Below are 20174 nucleotides of genomic sequence, written 5' to 3' on the forward strand. Positions count from 1 at the left end.
TACAGTATCCAAGAGATTGGATTTCCAGACCTTTAGTCTTGTAGTTCTCTATCCATTACCTCTAGGACTAGCAGCCTGTTAATGCAATTGGAGTTTGGTTTTGTTCTTTTTTAAACTCATTTAACATTTTGTGGAAAAGGCTGACTTCCAGTATTTGCTGGATCCAAGTATTAAAAGTGCATTTGCTGATAAGCAACAGTGCTAACATAGGGGTGGACTACTTGGAATGTGCAGGCATATGCTGCAAGATTGATCTTGGTTTTCATCCTTGTACAAAATTCCTAAAAATATATGTATTAAGACAGCAATGTTCTGTAATCCTACTCAGATTTATGGTGTTTTCCATCTTGCAATCTTTACCCTTCCTTGCATCTTTAATAATAATTTGTGTCTAAGGTGCTAAGAACACTTTACAAGTCCTAGTCCAGTAATTCTTCATGTTTACAGAGGAAATGACTGAGGAACATGAGATGGTCTGTTCTATGTGTCAGAGCAGCTCACTGAGACAATAAATAATTAAGATACAAAACTAGCAAACTTGTAGCCTGTATACTGTAAAGCAGATCAGTAAGGCTGTAACTGTGTTTAATTAGCACTCCCATAGTATGGTGTGATTTGGCTGCAGAGGGGCCTTTGAAATGGTGTTTGACCCTTCCAGTTTTGCAAAGAATGACACTGGATAATTTTTATGTGTAGTGTAAGTAACTGTTAACAATTTGTATTTCTGTCTGGACTCCTTTTAGTAGAGGTTCATGTAATTGAAAGTATATTTGAGACTGATAAAAAGCAGTTTTAAAAGTGTTAGAGGTCCTGCCCTGGAGAAGAGAAGCATTCCTGGAGCTGAAGCACATGGCCACCAGAATAGTTCTTTTCTGGAATATGATTTAACATTTTTTTGTCTCTTCACAGGAGCAACACAATATACTTTAAAATTCAGTGGGACTCCTGTTGTTGTTGTTGCAAAATTACTATGGGTTTATTTTGTGAGGGTGTAGTTGTCAGAACTGTGTGATTGGGACTTACTAAATAGGTATAATTACTTCTGATTAATAAGTTCCTGTCAAGTCACTTCCTCTTTCCTAACAACCCTTGAGTGCTGCTTATTATCTTTACCAACTTACACATCATGCAAAATCAGAGCTGTATTATTGCCCCAAGTGTGCAGACAAATAAATTATTCCCCATTTGGGCAGTAGGTTGTTGGACATCTGTACAGAACTCGTGCTCTTGTTTGTGTCTACAACACACAGAGAACATGCAGGGAACTCAATGGAGTAACACCCCATTGCCGAGACTACAGCAGACAAGTTGGGTTTTAGTTTTTAATACTCTCTAAAGCCTTCAGGCTTAACTGATACAAAGTAAAAAAAAAAAACCTTAGTTTTTTGTTTTGTGTAAGTTGCACTGTTTGAAGAATGAACAGGCATTTCATGCTTTGTATGGCAATAGAGTAATTTGATTGTTTCCTGTTCTTTAGTAAAGTAATTTACTTGTGTTTTTACAGATCTTTATTCCCATCTTACAAGGCCTGGCTGTGGCTTCCAAAGAGTGCTCCCTCGATAGTGACAATTTTAAATATCCCCTTATGGTAAGGACTGTCCATTTCTAGAAGGAGTTTCTTTTTGTTCACTGGTAATATGCAGATTCAAAGCAAGATAACATTTCAATATTTGGGGGATTCTTTTTGGCTAGTGGATTGCTATTAAACTCTGTTGGAAGATTAATGGGGCATGAGATGTGTAAAGAACATTAAAAATTCAATAGGGTGTGAGGCTAGTAATGTCTTAAGCTTGATGAAGGCTGCTTGTATAGTGGACTACTCAAATGTTTGTGTGTATTACTTTATATAAAATTAATCAAATGTATGGATGTCATCATGCTTAACTGAAATACTGTGGATGGTTGTACAATCTCAATAAACTTCTCTCAATTTAAGTCTGGGGAGTAACATCCAATATCCATACCACTGTATGTTTAGACTCAACTTTTCTATGTGAGGAAACTCAAGTAAGTAGCATTAAACCCCAAATTATTTGAATTGGAGTCTATCTACTGAGAAAAATATCTTAATATTCCCTGGCTGAAAGGCTGAGGGGGTTATTTTTAGTCTTTTTAAAATTCTTACTTTAGTCCTAGGTTTGCTTCCCTCCTACTGCTTTTATTGACAAAACAAACCAGCCTTTTGCAAGGTGTGTTGGCCACCAAAGAGCAAGTTGGATTCTTGGTAAACTGAGCATTGTCAACACCTTTGGATCCTTTTAGGATCTTCAGTGTATGATGCCAAAAAAAGCTGTTGCATCTCAGGTTTAATTTGTACTTAAGGAAAACAGCTGGACTGGGGTGCTGCAAATCAAACTGACTAAGTAACTCCGGTATTTTACAAAAAACATTAATTTTTCTGGCATCGTATTTTCCTGCTCTTTTGTTATCCTCCCAGTCTGTGAGCTGCTCCAGATTTGGCTGTTGGCCGCAAAGAGGGACTACTTGAAAATGAGTCTGTTACTTCTAGTTGGCACAGTGTGCAACAAAAGGATGGAACAGTAGTTACTCACTGTAGTATAACTGAGGAGTGAGAACATGTAACACAGGACGAGTGGGACAGCCAGCAGTATCTTTGTGTTTCCAGAATTCTCTGTTATGACTGCTGCTTCTTTCTGTGCTGCAGTTGAAAGTGAGCTGCAGATCTTGGATAGGATTCTTTGTTCCTGGCTTCTGTGTTCATTTGACGTTTTTCCACTCTGATTCAGAAGACAAAGGCCTTGGTGTGTGGATTGAACAATTGCTCCATTTATTGTTGTTACTGGTTTTAATGGGACAGGTCAGGAGTCCAGCATAGGCATTATCATGAGCAAACAACAATTTGCACAGCTAATTCTTGAAATAAGTGCAATAATTTGTTATCCTGCGAGACATGTTGGCTTTTTTGAGACAACTTGGAGCAGATGTAAAAGCCAAAATGGAGTAGGGTGTGCTTTAGTTCTCTTTGGACATCTTCACTGTGATTGTGAAGCTTTTCCCCTGATCAAGGGAGAAAGGTTCTGCTCTTTCAGCAGTGTGTCATAGTAAGCTTGTTTGTTGCAGACAGGTTACTTAAGAATTACTCAAAAAAGTAATTTTCACTTGGATTTCTTTATAGGCACTATGTGAACTTTGTGAAATCAAGTTTGGGAAAACACACCCCATGTGCAGTTTGGTGAGTGTTTCCAGTCTGAGTTTCTTCAAGTTAAAAGAACCATGTTGCTTATTTTGGTGTTCTACAATCCCTGTTGATAATGTTCTCCAGAGCTACTGGAGCCTCTCATGCAAAACAATAGTTTAAATTAAGCTGGTAGAGGGAGTCCTTTACCCTGAGAATTTATTAAAACTGAGACAACCACGAGTTGCTTGGGTTGCTGGAATACTGAGGAGATTGTTTCCATTTTGCCATCAGCCTGACTGTTGGAGGTTTGAGGCTATGTGGCAGACACTGAAGGTGACAAAGCAGGATGGCTGACACAGCAGCTTTGAAGAACTTGCTGTTTCTCCTATTTTTAGGTTGTCTCTTTGCCCTTGTGGTTGCCTAAATCTTTAAGCACAGGTGCAGGAAGAGAGCTGCAAAGACTTTCCTACCTTGGAGCCTTCTTCAGTCTGTCTGTCTTTGCTGAAGATGATGTAAGTGTCACAGAAGGATGTTGGCAATAGCATGGTGGGGTTCTTTTGTTGTGAGGGATTTTTTTACTTCCCCAGAACATTTGCATATATTTGCCAATATTCATCTTACTTTCAGAACAAAGTAGTTGAAAAGTACTTCTCAGGGCCTGCCATTACTCTTGAGAACACCCGGGTTGTTAGCCAGTCTTTGCAACATTACCTGGAATTAGCAAGGGTAAGTATTCTCATTCCTTAAAAAAAAAAGCATAATATGTGGGTTTTTCGGTTTTGACATAGATGAATAATATAATCTAAAAAAATTAGCTTCTGTCTTAAATCACAGATCTTTCAGGATATGGCTGAAATGGATTGGGGAGAAAAAATAGAGTGCTACGAATATTTCTCTAAGGCTGTAAGCCAATTCATAAATATCAGAATATCAGATCAGTTAGTAATGAGTTACAGTCCATGTTAAAGGATGGGTAAATACATACTGTGTTAGTAGTGTGTTGCACTACTCTTGTATTTACATTTTTGGTTTAACTTATGGCATAACTAACATGTGTATAAAGGTGGCAATGAGACTATATAACAGAAGTTTTGCTGAGTTTTGTGGATTCTGTAGAACATAAAAATACAGACCAACAGAAAGCAGGACTGAGATGCTGAGAGGTGTTTGTTTGCAATTGCAGCAAGAGCTGTTCAAGATCCTGCACAGTATCCTGCTGAACGGGGACACCCGGGAGGCGGCTCTCAGCTACATGGCAGCTGTGGTCAATGCCAACATGAAGAAGGCCCAAATGCAGGTAAATAAAGGGAAATGCTCTTCCTGTGATTCATCCAGCCACAAATAGCACTAGATGGCTCATGCAGTGGTGGTCTGGAATGGAGGACAAAAGAATTTTGAGTGCCTGCTACCACAGGGAATAAGCCCTGTCTTCTTTGTTTCAATACCTTTTCCATTTCTGAAATTAATCTGGTTTACCTATTTTAACAGTGTATTTCCTCTCTTAGAACTGAGATGTCACTTCATTAACAGGCTTTAAGGGCTTCTTTATTATGTGTTTAAATCTTTGTACTTGCCCTGCCCCATTTTGGAGGGCATCATCCCAACTGACTGTGTTCAACACCCTGCTTTCCCAGCTGGTAAAGTGCTGGGCTTCGTTTGGTGTCACTAAAAGGAGCAGTGCAGATATGGAGTGCCTGGGCTCCAGTGAAACCATAGGCATGGGATTTTGGCATTGTAGCTCCCCCTGAACTGCTCAGCTCACGCCCTCAGCCCTTTTCCTTCTCACCCCACAGACAGACGATCGTTTGGTGTCTACAGATGGCTTCATGCTCAACTTCCTCTGGGTACTGCAGCAGCTGAGTACGAAGATAAAGCTGGAAACGGTTGATCCCATGTACATATTCCATCCCAGGTGTCGAATCGAGCTTCCCACAGATGAGACAAGAGTGAAAGCAACAATGGAGGAGGTTGCAGCCTGGATTGCTGAACTTTGTTAGTACTCTTACTCAGATATGTTAAGCATTTCTGTGCCTTCTGATACGAGTACATGGAAATACTTGATTCCAGCAAAGAATTCCTTTTTCTGAAATCTCTTTTCTTGATGCTCTCTGCTTTTCCTTGTTTTAAAGAAAGTTAAATTCAAGGTCTCACCCTAGATAAGACAGTTAATTTTTTAATTTATTCACCTCTGCTGTTTTTTGTCTTTCAGACAGGGATCCGTCTCCATTTTCTGAGCCGAAGTTCCCCACGGAATGTTTCTTCCTCACGCTGCACGCCCATCACCTCTCCATCCTGCCCAGCTGCCGCCGGTACATCCGCAGACTGCGGGCCATCAGGGAGCTCAACAGGTTGGCAGGGGGGCTTGTGGGGGGCTGAGGCTGCAGGTGGCCCCCGTGTCCCCTCTCCCAGGGCAGGAGGCCTGACAAGCTGAATGCAATCACAGTGACAGTTCAGGTGGAGCTGGTGCTGAGTGCAGACCGCCTGGGCTGTCTGGTGCTCTGCTGCTTTTGGCCCTCGGGGGTTTTCAGGTGCGTTGAGGGACTGTGGCTTGTCAGGAATTCAGGTAATAGTGAGATGGAGGGTGTTGGTTGCAGCTCAGGTTTGCAGCTCAACGTGGCAGCTCAAGTTTGTGAGAAGACCATTCTATTTAAGAGATAATTCTCTGTGGAACATTTTAGGATTTATAACACCAGTTAACAGAGTTCATTATAACTAATCTGTGGTGTGCTTGGCGGGGCGTGGGCATCAGTGCCTCAGGCTCTCTGGCAGAGCTGGATCAGCATTACCTGGCTGATAATCAGGTCACTGTGCAGGTGACTTGTGGCTTCAGAAACAAGACATTGGGATTTGTGCCTGTTTTGAACATCCCAGAAGATATTTGCCTTTTTCCCCATAGCTTCTGAGGCAGGAGAATTTTTCATACTCTTGGGACGGGGGAAAGAAGCCTTCAGCAGTGAACTCAAAATATTGTTCTCTACATGTAATTCAGCATATGGTTTAGTGTCTTAAAAATGATAAATACATTCTGGTGTTAACATGAGGATACTCCTGTTTTCCATTTCTCTTGGCATAAACTCAAATAGACTTATACAGTTGCTAAACCTTGAAGAATACTCTGTTAAAATTAGAACAGATTTTTGTATCATCAGTATTTTCCATTGTTTATAATTTCACTCATTGCATTTTGGTAAATGTTCCTTGGCAGTAATGCCATGAGTTCGTTACAGGATTTTTGGACTCCATCTGAAATGATGTAATTTTTAAAGCATATGCAGGCCAAGAACCTAGGAAGCAGCAGAGAGCAGAGCAGGAAGAGTCAGTATATCTATTTTCCCATAAACAGCCTGTGGATTACTTGTAAAAAAGCCATATGTTGGCTTGAAAAAGGAATTGCTGCTTTTTCCTTATTTAGAATTGTTTCACAGGAGTTGCTGATGCAGCAGTCCCCATCCAGCAGTGCAGAGTGAAGAGCTCTTGGCTTTACTGACAGCTTAGGAGCTTGGGCTTCAGCATTTTCCATGAACTGCTTGGTTGCTTGCAACATTGGAAACATCTTTAGATCTTGTTAGTAAATAAATTACACTGGATATTTGTCTGCTGTAGGCAGAGATTGATGTGGAAGAGAATTGCTGTTTAGAGAAGGGATGAAAAGGAACTGTATACACGCAGTTCAGTGTATGAATTTTGTTCTAATCAGCTGCACTTCCTGAAAAGGATTAAGATATGTGAATATGTAGAATTTTTTTAATGCAAATGATGTGTGTAATGTACATTTAAGTTCTCTTTTCTGTGGGGCAGTGTAAGAAGATGGATAAGGAAGGGGAGGAATATCAACCCCCTTGATCTTCTGGTCCTTGCACTGACAGGGAGACTATGGACTATTGACTGAACTCCTCTACAAGCCTGAGTGTTCTTGGGAGTGCAGCATGGGAAGTGTAGAATAAAACTCAAAGAAATCATTTGCAATAGTAGAAAGGAGGAAGATATGCAGGATATAGACCTGCAACTTTCTTGTTTCTAGCAAAACTTTCTGCAAGACTTTCACCTTTTTCTTCCTTAGCTGATTTTGTCTTCCAGTTTCCTTTTTGATACTAGCAGATGAATGAACTCTGTCTCATTAAGTAAACCAGCCTTTCCTTGTGTGAAGGTTTAGTTTTCATGGCATCCTTTTAACCTTCCTTTAGAGTGACCATAGACTTCTTCAGTGTAGAAAAATACAATTTTTTTTTTTTTTTTCCAATATAGTGGAGAAAATTTGTTTGTTAAGCAGGATAGAGCCCTTGTGTTTCATCCCTCTGGTGTGGCTGACAGCCATGGGTGTTGGAGCTGGTGTATGAGGTGCCTCTGAGTTCTGGCTACACAGATGTTCAGTTTGCATTTACAAAAGCAACTTATTTCTCTTGTTATGATGATGGGTAATTTCTTTGAAAAGGATCAGTTTTTTCCCCACTTTGCTGTATTTCCGTGGTTTTTAGCAGATAAGTCAGTGAAATGCCTTGTGCTGGCAGCACATTTCCCCTCTGTCATGATAACCAGTTCCTGCATCTGGTTTTCAGGACTGTTGAAGATTTAAAGAACAATGAAAGTCAGTGGAAGGATTCTCCTCTGGCCACCAGACATCGAGAGATGCTGAAACGCTGCAAGACACAGCTTAAGGTTTGTAAGTGATTCAGTTCTCAGCTAAAAGCTTCTGTGGCTGTGTGTGTGTTGACTTTGTGCCCTAATGTTTAACAACTTCTCTCTTACACTGCTTGAAAATGGTGGGTTTGAAACTCTTACCCCTGGGAGTGCTGCACTGGATGGTGGTCATTATAGAATATAACATCAGTGACAATTTAAGATTCAAAGTAACACCAAAAATGAAATTCTGTGTTTCTTAACTGGAGAGAGACCAAGCAAAGGGACTGTGCTTTGTTCAGGAGTAGCTGTGTGTGCACAGTCTGTGCACAAATAGGAACTCCCAAGTCACAGATCTCACACAGAATTCCTGCAAAGATGAGTAAGAGATGAGGTGCTCTTTTTTTTGAAGGCCCATTCTGCTTAGATCTTCCTCATAGAAACTGGCACAAATTTTCTGAGCTGTAGCACCAAAATGGCTTTAATCACACATTTTCCCACTTTGATATGTTTGTTACTTCTTTCATTGTTCCCATAAAGCTTGTGAAAGGCACATCTGTCCATGCAACTCTTAAATTCTATTTTACTTGCTATGTTGGGGCTTGTGTGCCTTATTTTCTTGAAATGAGAGTGTATTGTAAGAAGAGACCACTGTATTATTGTCATGATTCACAGATATATTATTATTGATATTATCTTGAAGAGGCTTCACATTCCTTTATGCTGTCTTGCCCTGGATTAGTTTTTGTGTGCATGTTCTGCAGAAACTGGTGAGGTGCAAGGCTTGTGCAGATGCTGGTTTGCTGGATGAAAACTTCCTCAGGAGATGCCTGAATTTCTATGGCATGGTGATCCAGCTGATGCTTCGCATTCTTGACCCTGCCTATCCCAAGTGAGTGTCAGGTTAATCTGTGTAAGTTGTATCAAAGATATTTCAGATCATGTTAGATTGCTCACTGAATTTAGCAGTTCTGGAATTATTTTTGCTTACAGTGTCTGCATTGTTATGTGGTTGGTGACATAGATCCTTGCATGGAATATGTTTGTTATTCAGAGTTTAATGTCAGCTTGGGTTTGGGGGGCTCCCTCAGGTATGTTTGGTACCCTTGGAGTACTGACATGGAGTTCCAAAAATATAAAAATCTAAAGATTCTTGTAAAGGGATCCCATGGAAGAATTCCATAAGTGAGCACATGACCCTTTCTGCTTAATCCTGCTGGTTTACTGTCCTGTTTGTTGTCTCTTCTGTTTCACAGTGTAAAATTGCCTTTAACTCCTGAGGTTCCAAAAGTATTTGCATCATTGCCAGAGTTTTACGTGGAAGATGTTGCTGAATTTTTATTTTTTATTGTACAGTAAGTAAAATTCTATTTGAAGGAAACTTGTACTATGACTTGTCCTTTGGGAGGTGGCATATGTATAAACTGAGGGTGCAAAAGTGGTTTTCTAACTATCTGCAGTTAATATTCTGATTATATAATAAGGTAGTGGCATGGCAGCTATAATGCATTGATGGCTCCACAGTCCCTTCTAACCTAGATTTTTCTTGGAAGAAAGTTTTTTGGTTCTCTCCCCAGGAATTTTCTTTATGGTTTGCAGTGAGACCTTTTGATCTTGTGATATGTTAAATCATCACTAGAATAATATTTTTTTAAAAGCCATAGTTTAGAAGTAGGACATTAGGGTTGGTTTTTTTCATTTAGTTTTCCTGTTTCCAGATATGCTCCTCAGGTGCTGTATGAGCCCTGTACTCAGGACATAGTGATGTTCCTTGTTGTGATGCTGTGCAACCAGAACTACATTCGAAATCCTTATTTAGTAGCCAAGCTGGTGGAAGTCATGTTCATGACAAATCCTGCTGTTCAGCCCCGGACACAGAAGTTCTTTGAAATGATTGAGAATCACCCTCTCTCCACTAAATTGTTAGTTCCCTCCTTGATGAAGTTTTACACAGGTAAGTGCTTTGTCTGTAGCTCACTGAGTGCACAATAGTATTCTAAGGCCAAAGGATCTGTTAGCTGTTGTAACTATTAAAAAAATCCCAAACAAACCAAAACAATAAAAGCCCAACACACCAAAAAGCCCCTGATAGATCTTGAGTCTTGTGAAGATGAGGCTTTATTGCTCAGGAATTGGGGGAAATAGCATTAGATGGAGCCTTGGGAATTCCAGTCCTTTCACAAGCTGTTGTGCACTGACAAGTCCAGCAGTGTGAATCGATGTGACAATTGCTTTTGTGGGCTTTAGATTCCAGAATTAAACCTTTTTCTTTGCTTTGCCTCTAAAGGAATATTGGGATTTTAAAACTTCTTGTTGTAGTTTTGCTGGTCCTGTAGATTTGGGTGTTTTGCTTGATAACAAAACCAAGTATTTTTGTAGGGTTTCTTAGTGAGATTTTAGACAGAATATTTTGATTTCTGGGAGTTTCTCTTCGGAAATGAGGTTGGATTTAGATTAGAAAATTTATAGTGCACTTATTCTAATGGAAATTTCTGAACGGGAATAGAATTTCATCTCTTCAAGCTTCTCTGGGTGCTTGAAGCTCATCACATTGGAGGCAGTAGGGAGAGTTGTGTTGCCAGTGAATCCTGGTGGGAAGGTTCTGGGATCTGTTCTCTTTTCCAGATGTGGAACATACCGGAGCCACGAGCGAGTTCTATGACAAGTTTACAATCCGCTACCACATCAGCACCATTTTCAAAAGCCTCTGGCAGAACATAGCTCACCATGGTACATTTATGGAAGAGTTCAAGTGAGTAAGAGGTTGTCTCAGGCAGCTCCCTGTCGTGCAGGCTGCTTGGGCAGGGGCCTGAGGAGGTCTCTGCCATTGGGACTGGGTGATGCTGCTTTCTCTTGTATCTCACGTGGCATCCCCTTCCAGTGGAACTGGAGTGTTCTAAACTGAGTTCTGGACACCACAATCAGCTTGGCTTGGGGAATGGGATCGTTGTTGGAAATAAACAGTGCAGGAGTTGCTGGGGTTGCAGTCTGCTCTGCACACCCACCTGCTCTGCCGTGATACCTGTGTTTCGATGTTTTCAGCTCTGGGAAGCAGTTTGTTCGCTACATCAACATGCTGATAAATGACACAACTTTCTTGCTGGACGAGAGTCTGGAGTCCCTAAAACGTATCCATGAAGTGCAAGAGGAGATGAAGAATAAAGAGCAATGGGACCTGCTGCCCAGGGTGAACAGAGCTGTTTTTCAAAGTGCCCTTTACTTATTTTTAATTCTTCAATACAAGACCATTAAAAAAACTTTTTTATAAGGGGCAGCACCAAGGAGCTGCTTGTGAGAAGCAGTTCTCGATGCTTTTTCTTGCTGCCAGTATAGCCATGGCCACTCTGGATGACATTCTGGAAAAAACACCATTCTGCCTAGTTATGTTGTGGCTGGCAAAGAGAGTGGTGTGAAGTAGAAATAGTAGAAAGTTTCAAATTACTATGCACTTAATTCTAAGTGGAGAAACCGAGACTTTAGCCTTCCTGAAGGAGGTTTGGGAAGATGCTCGCCAGTTGAATTGACTTCAAGGAATAGAAGCTTTTATTCTGCTAATGCACTGCTCCTTGCTAGATTCAATGCAGACAATTATAGTCCTGTACCTCAGAGCTTGGCCTGATTAAACAAAAAATTGTGTGTTGACCCACCAATGTCAGGTATTTCTATTTTAAGGTTATTGATTTTTAAAAAGTACAAAAGGAAGAGCTCTAAAGATCTTGTTTGTTAAACATATTCTGGTTTGCTCTTCTGAAGCCTTTCTTCCTGTCTCTGCCTACCAGCAAGGTAAAGCCATTACTGTAGTTACACAATGAGCTGGTGCATCACCTACAGATTGTTCCACTGGGGTGTTTATTATTTATGATGGTGCATAAATTAGAGAGAATTAGAGAGAACTTCATTTGACTCTCAGATCCCAAGCTGGTTTTCAAGTTTTGGCATTTGGATGGAAAGGAAGCATAACCCAGTTCTGCAGCTGTGAGGAGCAGTTAGAAGATGTAAACAAACTCAATAACCACGGGGGCTTGTTATGCTGTTTGCATTCATTCTTAGTGTTGCAGAATTCTGGAAAATTGATGCAGACATTAGTACTAGGTAATATAAGTGAGCAGCTGTACCTTAGATTAGAAGATGTCCCGCATCTGTATTTGAATTACTGTCTTCCTTTTGTCTAGATCCCCTTAGCATTGTGGCTGTGAGGTTTTAATGAGTGATGGTGTAGGAAATTCCATGGGCTTGTAAGCACGCTGTGTTTATTTTGCAGGATCAGCAGCAGGCCCGGCAGTCGCAGCTGGCTCAGGATGAGCGCGTGTCCCGTTCATATCTTGCCCTGGCAACAGAAACTGTTGATATGTTCCATATCCTTACCAAGCAGGTCCAAAAGCCTTTTCTCAGACCTGTAAGTCCTGCTCAGATTTAAGCTGGTTCCCTGCTTCTCTAACATCTCTGGATAATGACCTGGAAATGTTTGGTAGCGCTTAGTCTCCTTTCTCCTCCCCTTTCTCCAACTCATTAAAATCTAATTGCTGTTGATGTTATTTGATGATGAGAGCATTACCTGAGTCACTGACATGGTGTGATCCTCCCAGACAGAAACTGTTTGCATGACATTTTTTAATGGCAAACATGCATAAAGAACAGACACTTCCTGCAAGCCTACCAAATGAAAATTTTATTAGTTAATAAATCCTAATCTTGCTGTGTGCAACTCTAGCAATAATCTTCTTTATCACTGCCTTCACACAATGATCTGTGTTTTACTTTGCTTTTGTAGGAACTTGGACCACGGCTGGCTGCTATGTTGAACTTTAACTTACAGCAGCTGTGTGGCCCCAAGTGCCGTGACCTGAAAGTTGAAAACCCAGAGAAATATGGGTTTGAACCAAAGAAGCTGTTGGACCAACTGACTGACATTTATCTGCAGCTGGATTGTGCTCGCTTTGCTAAAGCAATTGCTGATGATCAGGTGAGCTCCAGAAGGATGAAGGAAAAGGGCAATAGCTCTGTGGACAGGCAGGACTTTGCAGAACATTCTAGAAATGTCTCATCTTGCTTGTGTGCTGCCAGCCAGTTTGCCTTCCATCCCTGCAGTTTGTTTTCTTTCAGCAGATCATCTCTGTTCGTATTCTGTCTGCTCTTTGTAGATGGGTGTTCCCAGTGCTTTGCAAACCTGTAAACATACATAAATATCCATAGCACTTCACAAACATAGGGAATTTCCTGAGCAGGCTGTGCTTGTTGCCTACAGCCTTGTTGTAAATTAGCAGAAATACTTTGTTCCTTTGCAAGTGGGAGATCTGAGGCAGAGTTTTGACTCCTTCCCCCTTCCTCATTGAAACAGGCAGAGCTGGGACCAAGAGCCTCCTTCAACAAATCAAAGTTCATTCTCTAGATTAACAGTTTCCAAATTGTGTTCCCTCTGCAATCACTTTATTAAATGCCTGTGTAATAAAGTGACAAAGCACAGCACGTATGAGCCGATTAACGACACCTTTGAACTCCTGGTGGTAATATTCAGAGCAAGATAAGCTATTGCTCAGCTCTGTGTTCTTGTAAAGTTGTCAAACTACTGAGTCACATCTGTCCTTGGCCTTGGCTTATAATACAAACTTCTTAAAGTGTAGAGGGGAAGACAACAGCAGCTACTTGATATCCTAGTGGTTTCCAGCACATGAAGCTGTTTGCATGTCTAGTGAAGCAGCAGCATTGGGGTAGCTCAAGATCGTTTTTGTGTAGTTATTTAAATTCTGGTAATTGCAGATAATACCAGTAACTCATCTGAAACAGACCTTATGTGTTTGCATGTGTATAATGAATATTTTTATGCTGTTCAGTATTGATGAAAGTGAGAATGTTATCCATCATTCATCCATGCCAGCCATAGCAAATGCACAGACTGATGTAGGGATTCAAAAGAAAGAAGCCTGCGGGTGTGAGAACTGGCAAAAAGCTTAATTAACAAAGTGGCCCTTCATCCAAAAGGAGTGGGGGGAGTGACCAGTCCCTTGGAAACTGTCAGTGACAGGAAAGAAACACCAAGGAAATGTGTGGTTGGTTAATGGCTACTGGTAGTGGGAGAAAAAACAAAACAAACAAAAAGTTGCTTGATCATGGTGGGATCTCTGTAAAGCATTTTGAGGGATGTCCCATTTGTAAATCCCAGCACGCAGGAGAGGGAATCTGCAAATGTTTATAGAGCCCTGGGCACATTGCCATGGTTCTGTTCCCTCTGAGCAGGAGAAAGGCGTTTGGGTGGGCACGGTGTGTCCTGTGTGCTGAAAGGCACTGCTTGCTGCAGTGTGGTGCAGATGAAAGAAGTGGGGCTGTGTTGAACACTTTAAAAATCCCAAGGGATATAGAAATCTGTGAGACTTAGTGTGTTTTGTTTTGTCATATAATTCAGCCTTGCACTGTAAAGCAAATAACACTTTTTATTAAAAGGTTTATGTCAAAACATGACATTGTGAACTTGAAGGAAAATGGTGTCTCTGTAAAACACAGACAGCTACAAAAGTCCTTCCCTAACTTTCTTTTTCACATGAAAGTAATGCTTGCTTCAGCTGCATTTCGTCTCTGGATATTCCTTCTGCACCAGGTGGCAAATTTCCAGCATTCACTCTATCTGAGCAGTCTTACTATTTTTGCAACATCTTGGGGTGGGTTTTTTGTTAGTTTTTGTTTGGATTAGAAGAAAGAATCGCTCCTTTCCCAGTACTGCCTTGCATATTATCAGAGAAGTTAAGAAATATTAAAAAAAAAAAATTAAAAACTCATTTTATGCTATATTTTCAGCCAAGACTTGTGAGAACAAGAATACAGACAGGAGAATGGTGAGACAGATGTTTTGTATAAGAACAGTTCTAATGTAGTCAGCTTCTCTGAGCATCTTCCTCATTTTATTTAGGTGATGTTACCTTTTTCTTTTTTGATCCCTAATAGTTCTACAGTGGTGATGATTGGTTAAAAAAATCCTAAGTCTACCCCAATGCTGACATTTTGATGCTAGATGAATGCTACCTACATACTGTTTGCTTTGATGTAAGGTTGAGGTTTCATTGATCCCTCCTTCTGCCATTTTAAAAATGCATTAAATATCTTTACTGTTTTTATGGCATGTAGGAATACTGCAACTCAGCAAAGTTGTCTTTTTATGCTTTGCCTGTAGAGGTCCTACAGTAAAGAGCTCTTTGAGGAGGTTATCTCCAAGATGAGGAAGGCTGGAATCAAGTCTACCATAGCAATAGAGAAATTCAAACTGCTGGCAGAGAAAGTGGAGGAAATTGTTGCCAAGAACGCCCGTGCAGAGATTGATTACAGCGATGCTCCGGATGAATTCAGAGGCAAGTGGAACTAGGAGAGAGGGATTTGGTTTGTTACATTGATTTCATATGTTAATGGAAACTATTTATTGTTTATGAAGCCTTGAATCTTGCTCTATTTCAATGATGTAGTTAAGTAAATACAGAGCTAAGAGTTGCTTTAGTTTTCCCTGGGATTGTACTGTCCAGTCCCAGCCACGCTTTGCTTACATCTACTTGAAAACAGTAACAGCCCCAACTGAAAACAGGGTGACAGTAGTGAATGCTTAGTCCCAGGTCAGAAAGGGAAAAGTGCTGTCAAGATTTATGTCCATTTAACCTTTTTGCATAACTTTAGCAGCGTGCTGGGGACCCTGAGCACTGGTTCTGCACTCTGGGCTTTGAGCAGGTAGAATCTGTAGCTGTTTCCTCACTTTGATCAGGAGACCCTTGTGCCCCCAGATCCCCTGATGGACACTCTGATGACCGACCCCGTGCGCCTGCCCTCGGGAACGATCATGGACAGGTCCATCATCCTGAGGCACCTGCTCAACTCCTCCACTGACCCTTTCAACCGGCAGACGCTGACGGAAAACATGCTGGAACCAGGTACCGTGGCAGGGCTGGGGACAGCTCTGTGATTTCAGAGCACAGTGCTGAGGCCTCTGCTTTCTCTTTTTCTGGGGGGAAAAAACCCTCACACCTTTGCCTTTGTAACTACTGGGCTGAAAAACATCGTGGTACATAAATGAGAAATGGCTATTGGTCACGAGGGGCTTGTTTATAGTACAATTACCAATTTAATCATTCTTTTTTCTCTCTCTTTTTCTTTTTTTTTTTTACCTTCCAGTGCCAGAACTTAAAGAACAAATCCAAGCCTGGATGAGAGATAAGCAGAATGACCATTAAAATCCCTTGCAGTGCAGGCCACCACCAATGGGCAGAGCAGGGCGTGGGCTGTTGTGGCAGGAGTGGAGCAGCCACCCCTGGGAGCTGTTGGTGGGAGTGGCACGCTCACGGCGCTCACTTGCAGGAGGCACCGGGAGCATGAGGACGAGGAGAAAAGCAGCTTCATTCTTGTACATATATTTAAGTGATAACGATGGTCAATAACATGGAGGACAAGCTAGGAAGTTACTTATGTTACAAAACTGTCCTTCACTATGTCACATTTTGGAGTTTTTACAGCTGAATTATTTTAGCAAAGACGAATGGATCAGGGCAGCATCCCTTCAACCTTGTTTTTTACCGCCAGATATCCGTTAATTTGATTGTGGTTAGAACCTTGGACATTTTGCTGCTAAAGTAACTTTTTTCTCTTTCCCTTTCTTTCTTTCTGTTCCACCCATCAAACCTGCACTGCTGTCTTTTTCTTTTGTAATGCAAAAAATACAAACCCTGTGAAAATCAAAATCATTCCCCTGCCCTTAAAAGAACATATTTTGTGCGATAACTGTGCCTGCAACAAAGTGTTCATCTTGGGATCGTATTTTTATATTACACATATTTGCCTATTTGATTTTTAATTGGTGTTAGACACAAGGATAATTTCAAAAAAGCGAAGACTTCACACCTGGATTTTAATTTCCTTTCCTTGAGATGTCCCTTTCCTTTATGTTGATCAAGATGCTCTGGTACTTGTGAAAAGCCTTGAGATAAAAATACGTTAAAACAGCTGCCATGAATGAGATGCTTGGGAATACCAGGATTTCAGTGACTTTAAAAAAAAATAAAATACATTCTTTCAATGCTGCAGATCTATGCTAACTGACAGTTCTGAGCCATTGGAGCTTGTCCGCAGAGAGCAGATACTTTTATCCTTGGAGGCTGCAGTTTGGGGCAGGGGTCATTTTTTATGTTGCATACCAATTTGTATCCATGGCTTGGCCTTACCAAAGCAGAAAGGGTGCAGGAAATGTAGAATTACGTTTTTAAAAAAAATATAAAAAAATATTCACAAACATTTTTATATTACTGCCCCCTGCATATGATACTTGAATTTCCTTTTTAAAAAGGATTTGAAACCACAGTGTTTTAAAATTAAGTTGGAAAAAAAAGGTTGTTTTTCTTTTATTTGTTTTTCGCCATGTCTTCTGTTCAATTCCTGACTCTCTTGAACTACAATAAATGATACACACTCGCACAGAATGTTTCCTTGGTCTTTCTTGTAAGAGTGGCACTGAAAATATAAAAAGTTCAAATGATTGGGTGTCTTTGTTCTGGTTTGCTGATAGCGAGTTAGGATCTGGAGATAACTTAGTGAATTATGTGGAAAATTTCTGTGCACACAGATACCAGTAATACTTTAAACTCAAGAATGTTCCCGAGCAGGTGCTGCTGAGCACCTCTTCATAGCTCTGTACCAGCTGGTGACAGCTCCAGGGGGAATTTGGTGAGGTTCTATAGAATCCAGCACTGACCTTTTAGGTGTGCAAATAACTCTAAATTATAAAATGTCAAGGTACTGTTGTGGGCTGGTTTTTTCATTTGTTTGTGGGTTTTTTAGTGGTGCTTCCTCCTACAGCATGAATGTCTATTTCCTCCAAGGATGGGAGAAGATTCCAAAGCTTCTGTCTGCATCGACTGCTGCAACAGAGAATTTTGTTCGTTGGTTTTATAGTTGTAACCTTCACTGCTTCCACAAATTCAAATCTCTCTCTTCTTCCTTCTTCAACAAGTCACAGATCAAAGCCTGCTCTGCCTTCACCTGCAGGCTGCCAGTCAAGCAGCCAAACCCAGCACAGATTCGGGCATGTTGTGCTGAGCTGTGTGAGATTTTCTTCTTTAGTGAAGAGATAATTTCTCTCTGTATAAACTTCTATATGTTCAACTGTCCCCTCGTTATTGAGGATGATTGCATGAAATCTCTATGAACATTCCAGGGTTCACATTCTTTGATGAAAGACAAATTCAGCAGTGAATATGTGTTCTTACTGGAGAATGATTAAACTATGGCTTTACAGTATGGTTTTTTTCCTGCAAGTCAATATCATCTATTTCTTCTATGACAGACTATAAAATGATTTTAAAATGAAAATTCTATAGTTTTGAGTTTTGCCAGGAGGAAATAGAAATATTTACGTTTGGGGTGCCCTTCACAATCTGAATTTATTCTTCCATTGTGTCAGACCCTGACCTGAGGAATATAAATAGCAAAGTGCATTACTGAAATGTTTTGTCTAATTATGGCATACATCTATCATTTGAAAACATGTCAATGCAGATATTGCACAAGACACAAAGGCTTGACATAAGTGGCCAAAACAATTTTATCTGGACAACTAGTGTCAAGTATTTCAAAAGTGTGGGCTCAGACAAGTGTTCACCCAAATTCTGCGTTTGTGAACAGAACAATGAAATGTATTTTAATACAAGCTACTGAAAGTGCTGTTCTATTGGGTCTGGCCACAAAAGTGTATCAAACCCCCCCTGACCTTCGGTGGATTGTGGACATTTGAGTGACTGAAAAGCAAAGCTGAAGCTGGATTAAAAATCAATCTCCCACAAAAGTATATTGGTTGTGTGACAATTCTTAGTTTAGTTAATTTAATGCTACCTGCAGTTCTTGGTGATTTCCTTTCCCCTCACTAAATTTACCTTTTCCAGTCTAACTGTAACCTCACTGCAATACAGAGGGTTTGTATTTGAGATCACAGAAACTATCAGTGGAGGGATTTACGTTTGACACGTCCGTGTGTGTGCAGAATGGAAATGTCTGAGCAGGGAATGGTTTACCCCAGCACTGGATAACTCATACTGTTACAAAGTGAGCTTTCCTTGGCATTTATCGTGTGTCACTGCTCTCTCCTTGTCCTGCAGCTCTAGAGACGAGAAACTCCTGGGGCAAGCGCTGATGCTGTAGCAATACAATTCAGGACAATTGATTCTATTGTATCACAATTTATACTTATGTAATGGCCCAATTTACATCTCTGGCAGCTCTTCCCTGCTGGCATCGAGGCCAGCTGATGCTGTTGGTAGCAGGCTGTCAGAGCTGGAGTCGAGCAGCCCCAGGAGCGCTGCCGCAGTGTCACTGTGCCCTTCTCCCTGAGCTCAGCCCTGCCCTCTCCCTCAATTCCCACAGGCTCCCCTGCTTCGGGCCTGGAGCCCACTGATGGCAGCAACCAATTTCCTCTCTGCTAGTAAATGCAAGAAATAGCTACATTCATTACTTTACTGTTTCCCATCATGTCACTTGGCATCCTCCGGCTGTTCCCAGCAGGTTTTGTCAAGGCTCTGTGGCCAGGGGCAGAATGAACGTGCGGGAGCTGCTCTTGTGAGCACTCCCCAAACTTGGGCATTGGCCTGGTGCAGGAGCTGCTGTTCCTAGGAGACACCACACAAACTTTGCTCAAGTCTAATTAATCACGGTGTCTATTGCCATGGGGGGTTACAGCACGCACCCAGTTTGCCGGAGGTTCTGAAACTGGTTTGAGTTTTTTTGAAGCATTCTTGCCTTTTTACTCTCAGAGAATAGCTGACCTAATTCTCCATAGATCTAGGTGGAAGTTAACATGGTTACACCACCCTAAAACCACCATTAAATCATCTGTCCCATCAACAGGAAGTATTCAAAGTTCAAACAATGCTATTTTCTGGGACATAGGAAAGCCATCTCTTTTTGATTTGTTGTTTCTGTGGCAGTATTTCTCTAAGCCTCCTGTTCAGCCATGTACTGTTGGGCTTCTGCATTTGTTACCGTAGCTGCAGATGAGACTGGCAAGGGGAAATAGTCACTTTTCACCAAACAAAGTAAAAAATAACTCATTCTGCCAAAAATCTGAACCTTAAGGGGGACAGAAAGGACACGGCGGAGATGAACATAGCTTATAGCCAGGAGGCTGCCAACAGAAATAAACCTTGTTCTGAAACTAGAAATCTCAGGTCCTGAATGTTCTCAACACCTTAAATCCAGTTTGTATATGATGGTGTATGCAATATATGTAATTAAGGCGTTTCATGTAACAGATTTTCTTTAAAGTGCGTATAAGCTTAAACACAAACCAGTTTCTAACAGCAGAAATTACCAAATTACTAATAAGGAGGAACTTAAAGCCACCAAAATAAAATTTTACTATGAGAATATGCATTAAATTATTGAAAGTATGAGAGTTAATCGACTA

At 40.9% G+C, this 20174-nt stretch overlaps 1 protein-coding gene across 3 annotated transcripts in view; it reads left to right on the forward strand.

The window, feature by feature from the left end:
- The window catches only part of UBE4B (ubiquitination factor E4B), a 36322-nt gene extending 19128 nt beyond the window's left edge, over positions 1-17194 (forward strand). For all 3 annotated transcript variants that reach the window (XM_086860372.1, XM_086860371.1, XM_086860373.1), the window contains 18 exons: positions 1505-1588; positions 3137-3193; positions 3535-3651; positions 3767-3865; positions 4323-4436; positions 4933-5131; positions 5349-5487; positions 7696-7795; positions 8521-8648; positions 9013-9111; positions 9475-9710; positions 10382-10508; positions 10799-10943; positions 12018-12152; positions 12528-12719; positions 14919-15093; positions 15514-15660; positions 15902-17194. In XM_086860372.1, the coding sequence (XP_086716498.1) occupies positions 1505-1588; positions 3137-3193; positions 3535-3651; positions 3767-3865; positions 4323-4436; positions 4933-5131; positions 5349-5487; positions 7696-7795; positions 8521-8648; positions 9013-9111; positions 9475-9710; positions 10382-10508; positions 10799-10943; positions 12018-12152; positions 12528-12719; positions 14919-15093; positions 15514-15660; positions 15902-15960 (2352 nt within the window). In that variant the 3' untranslated portion in view covers positions 15961-17194. The remainder of the gene's footprint in view (positions 1-1504; positions 1589-3136; positions 3194-3534; positions 3652-3766; positions 3866-4322; positions 4437-4932; positions 5132-5348; positions 5488-7695; positions 7796-8520; positions 8649-9012; positions 9112-9474; positions 9711-10381; positions 10509-10798; positions 10944-12017; positions 12153-12527; positions 12720-14918; positions 15094-15513; positions 15661-15901) is intronic.
- Positions 17195-20174: the final 2980 nt, after the last annotated feature.

The sequence above is a fragment of the Cyanistes caeruleus genome, chromosome 22 (genome assembly GCF_971803275.1).
Source record: "Cyanistes caeruleus chromosome 22, bCyaCae1.hap1.1, whole genome shotgun sequence".
NCBI classification, from domain to species: domain Eukaryota; kingdom Metazoa; phylum Chordata; class Aves; order Passeriformes; family Paridae; genus Cyanistes; species Cyanistes caeruleus.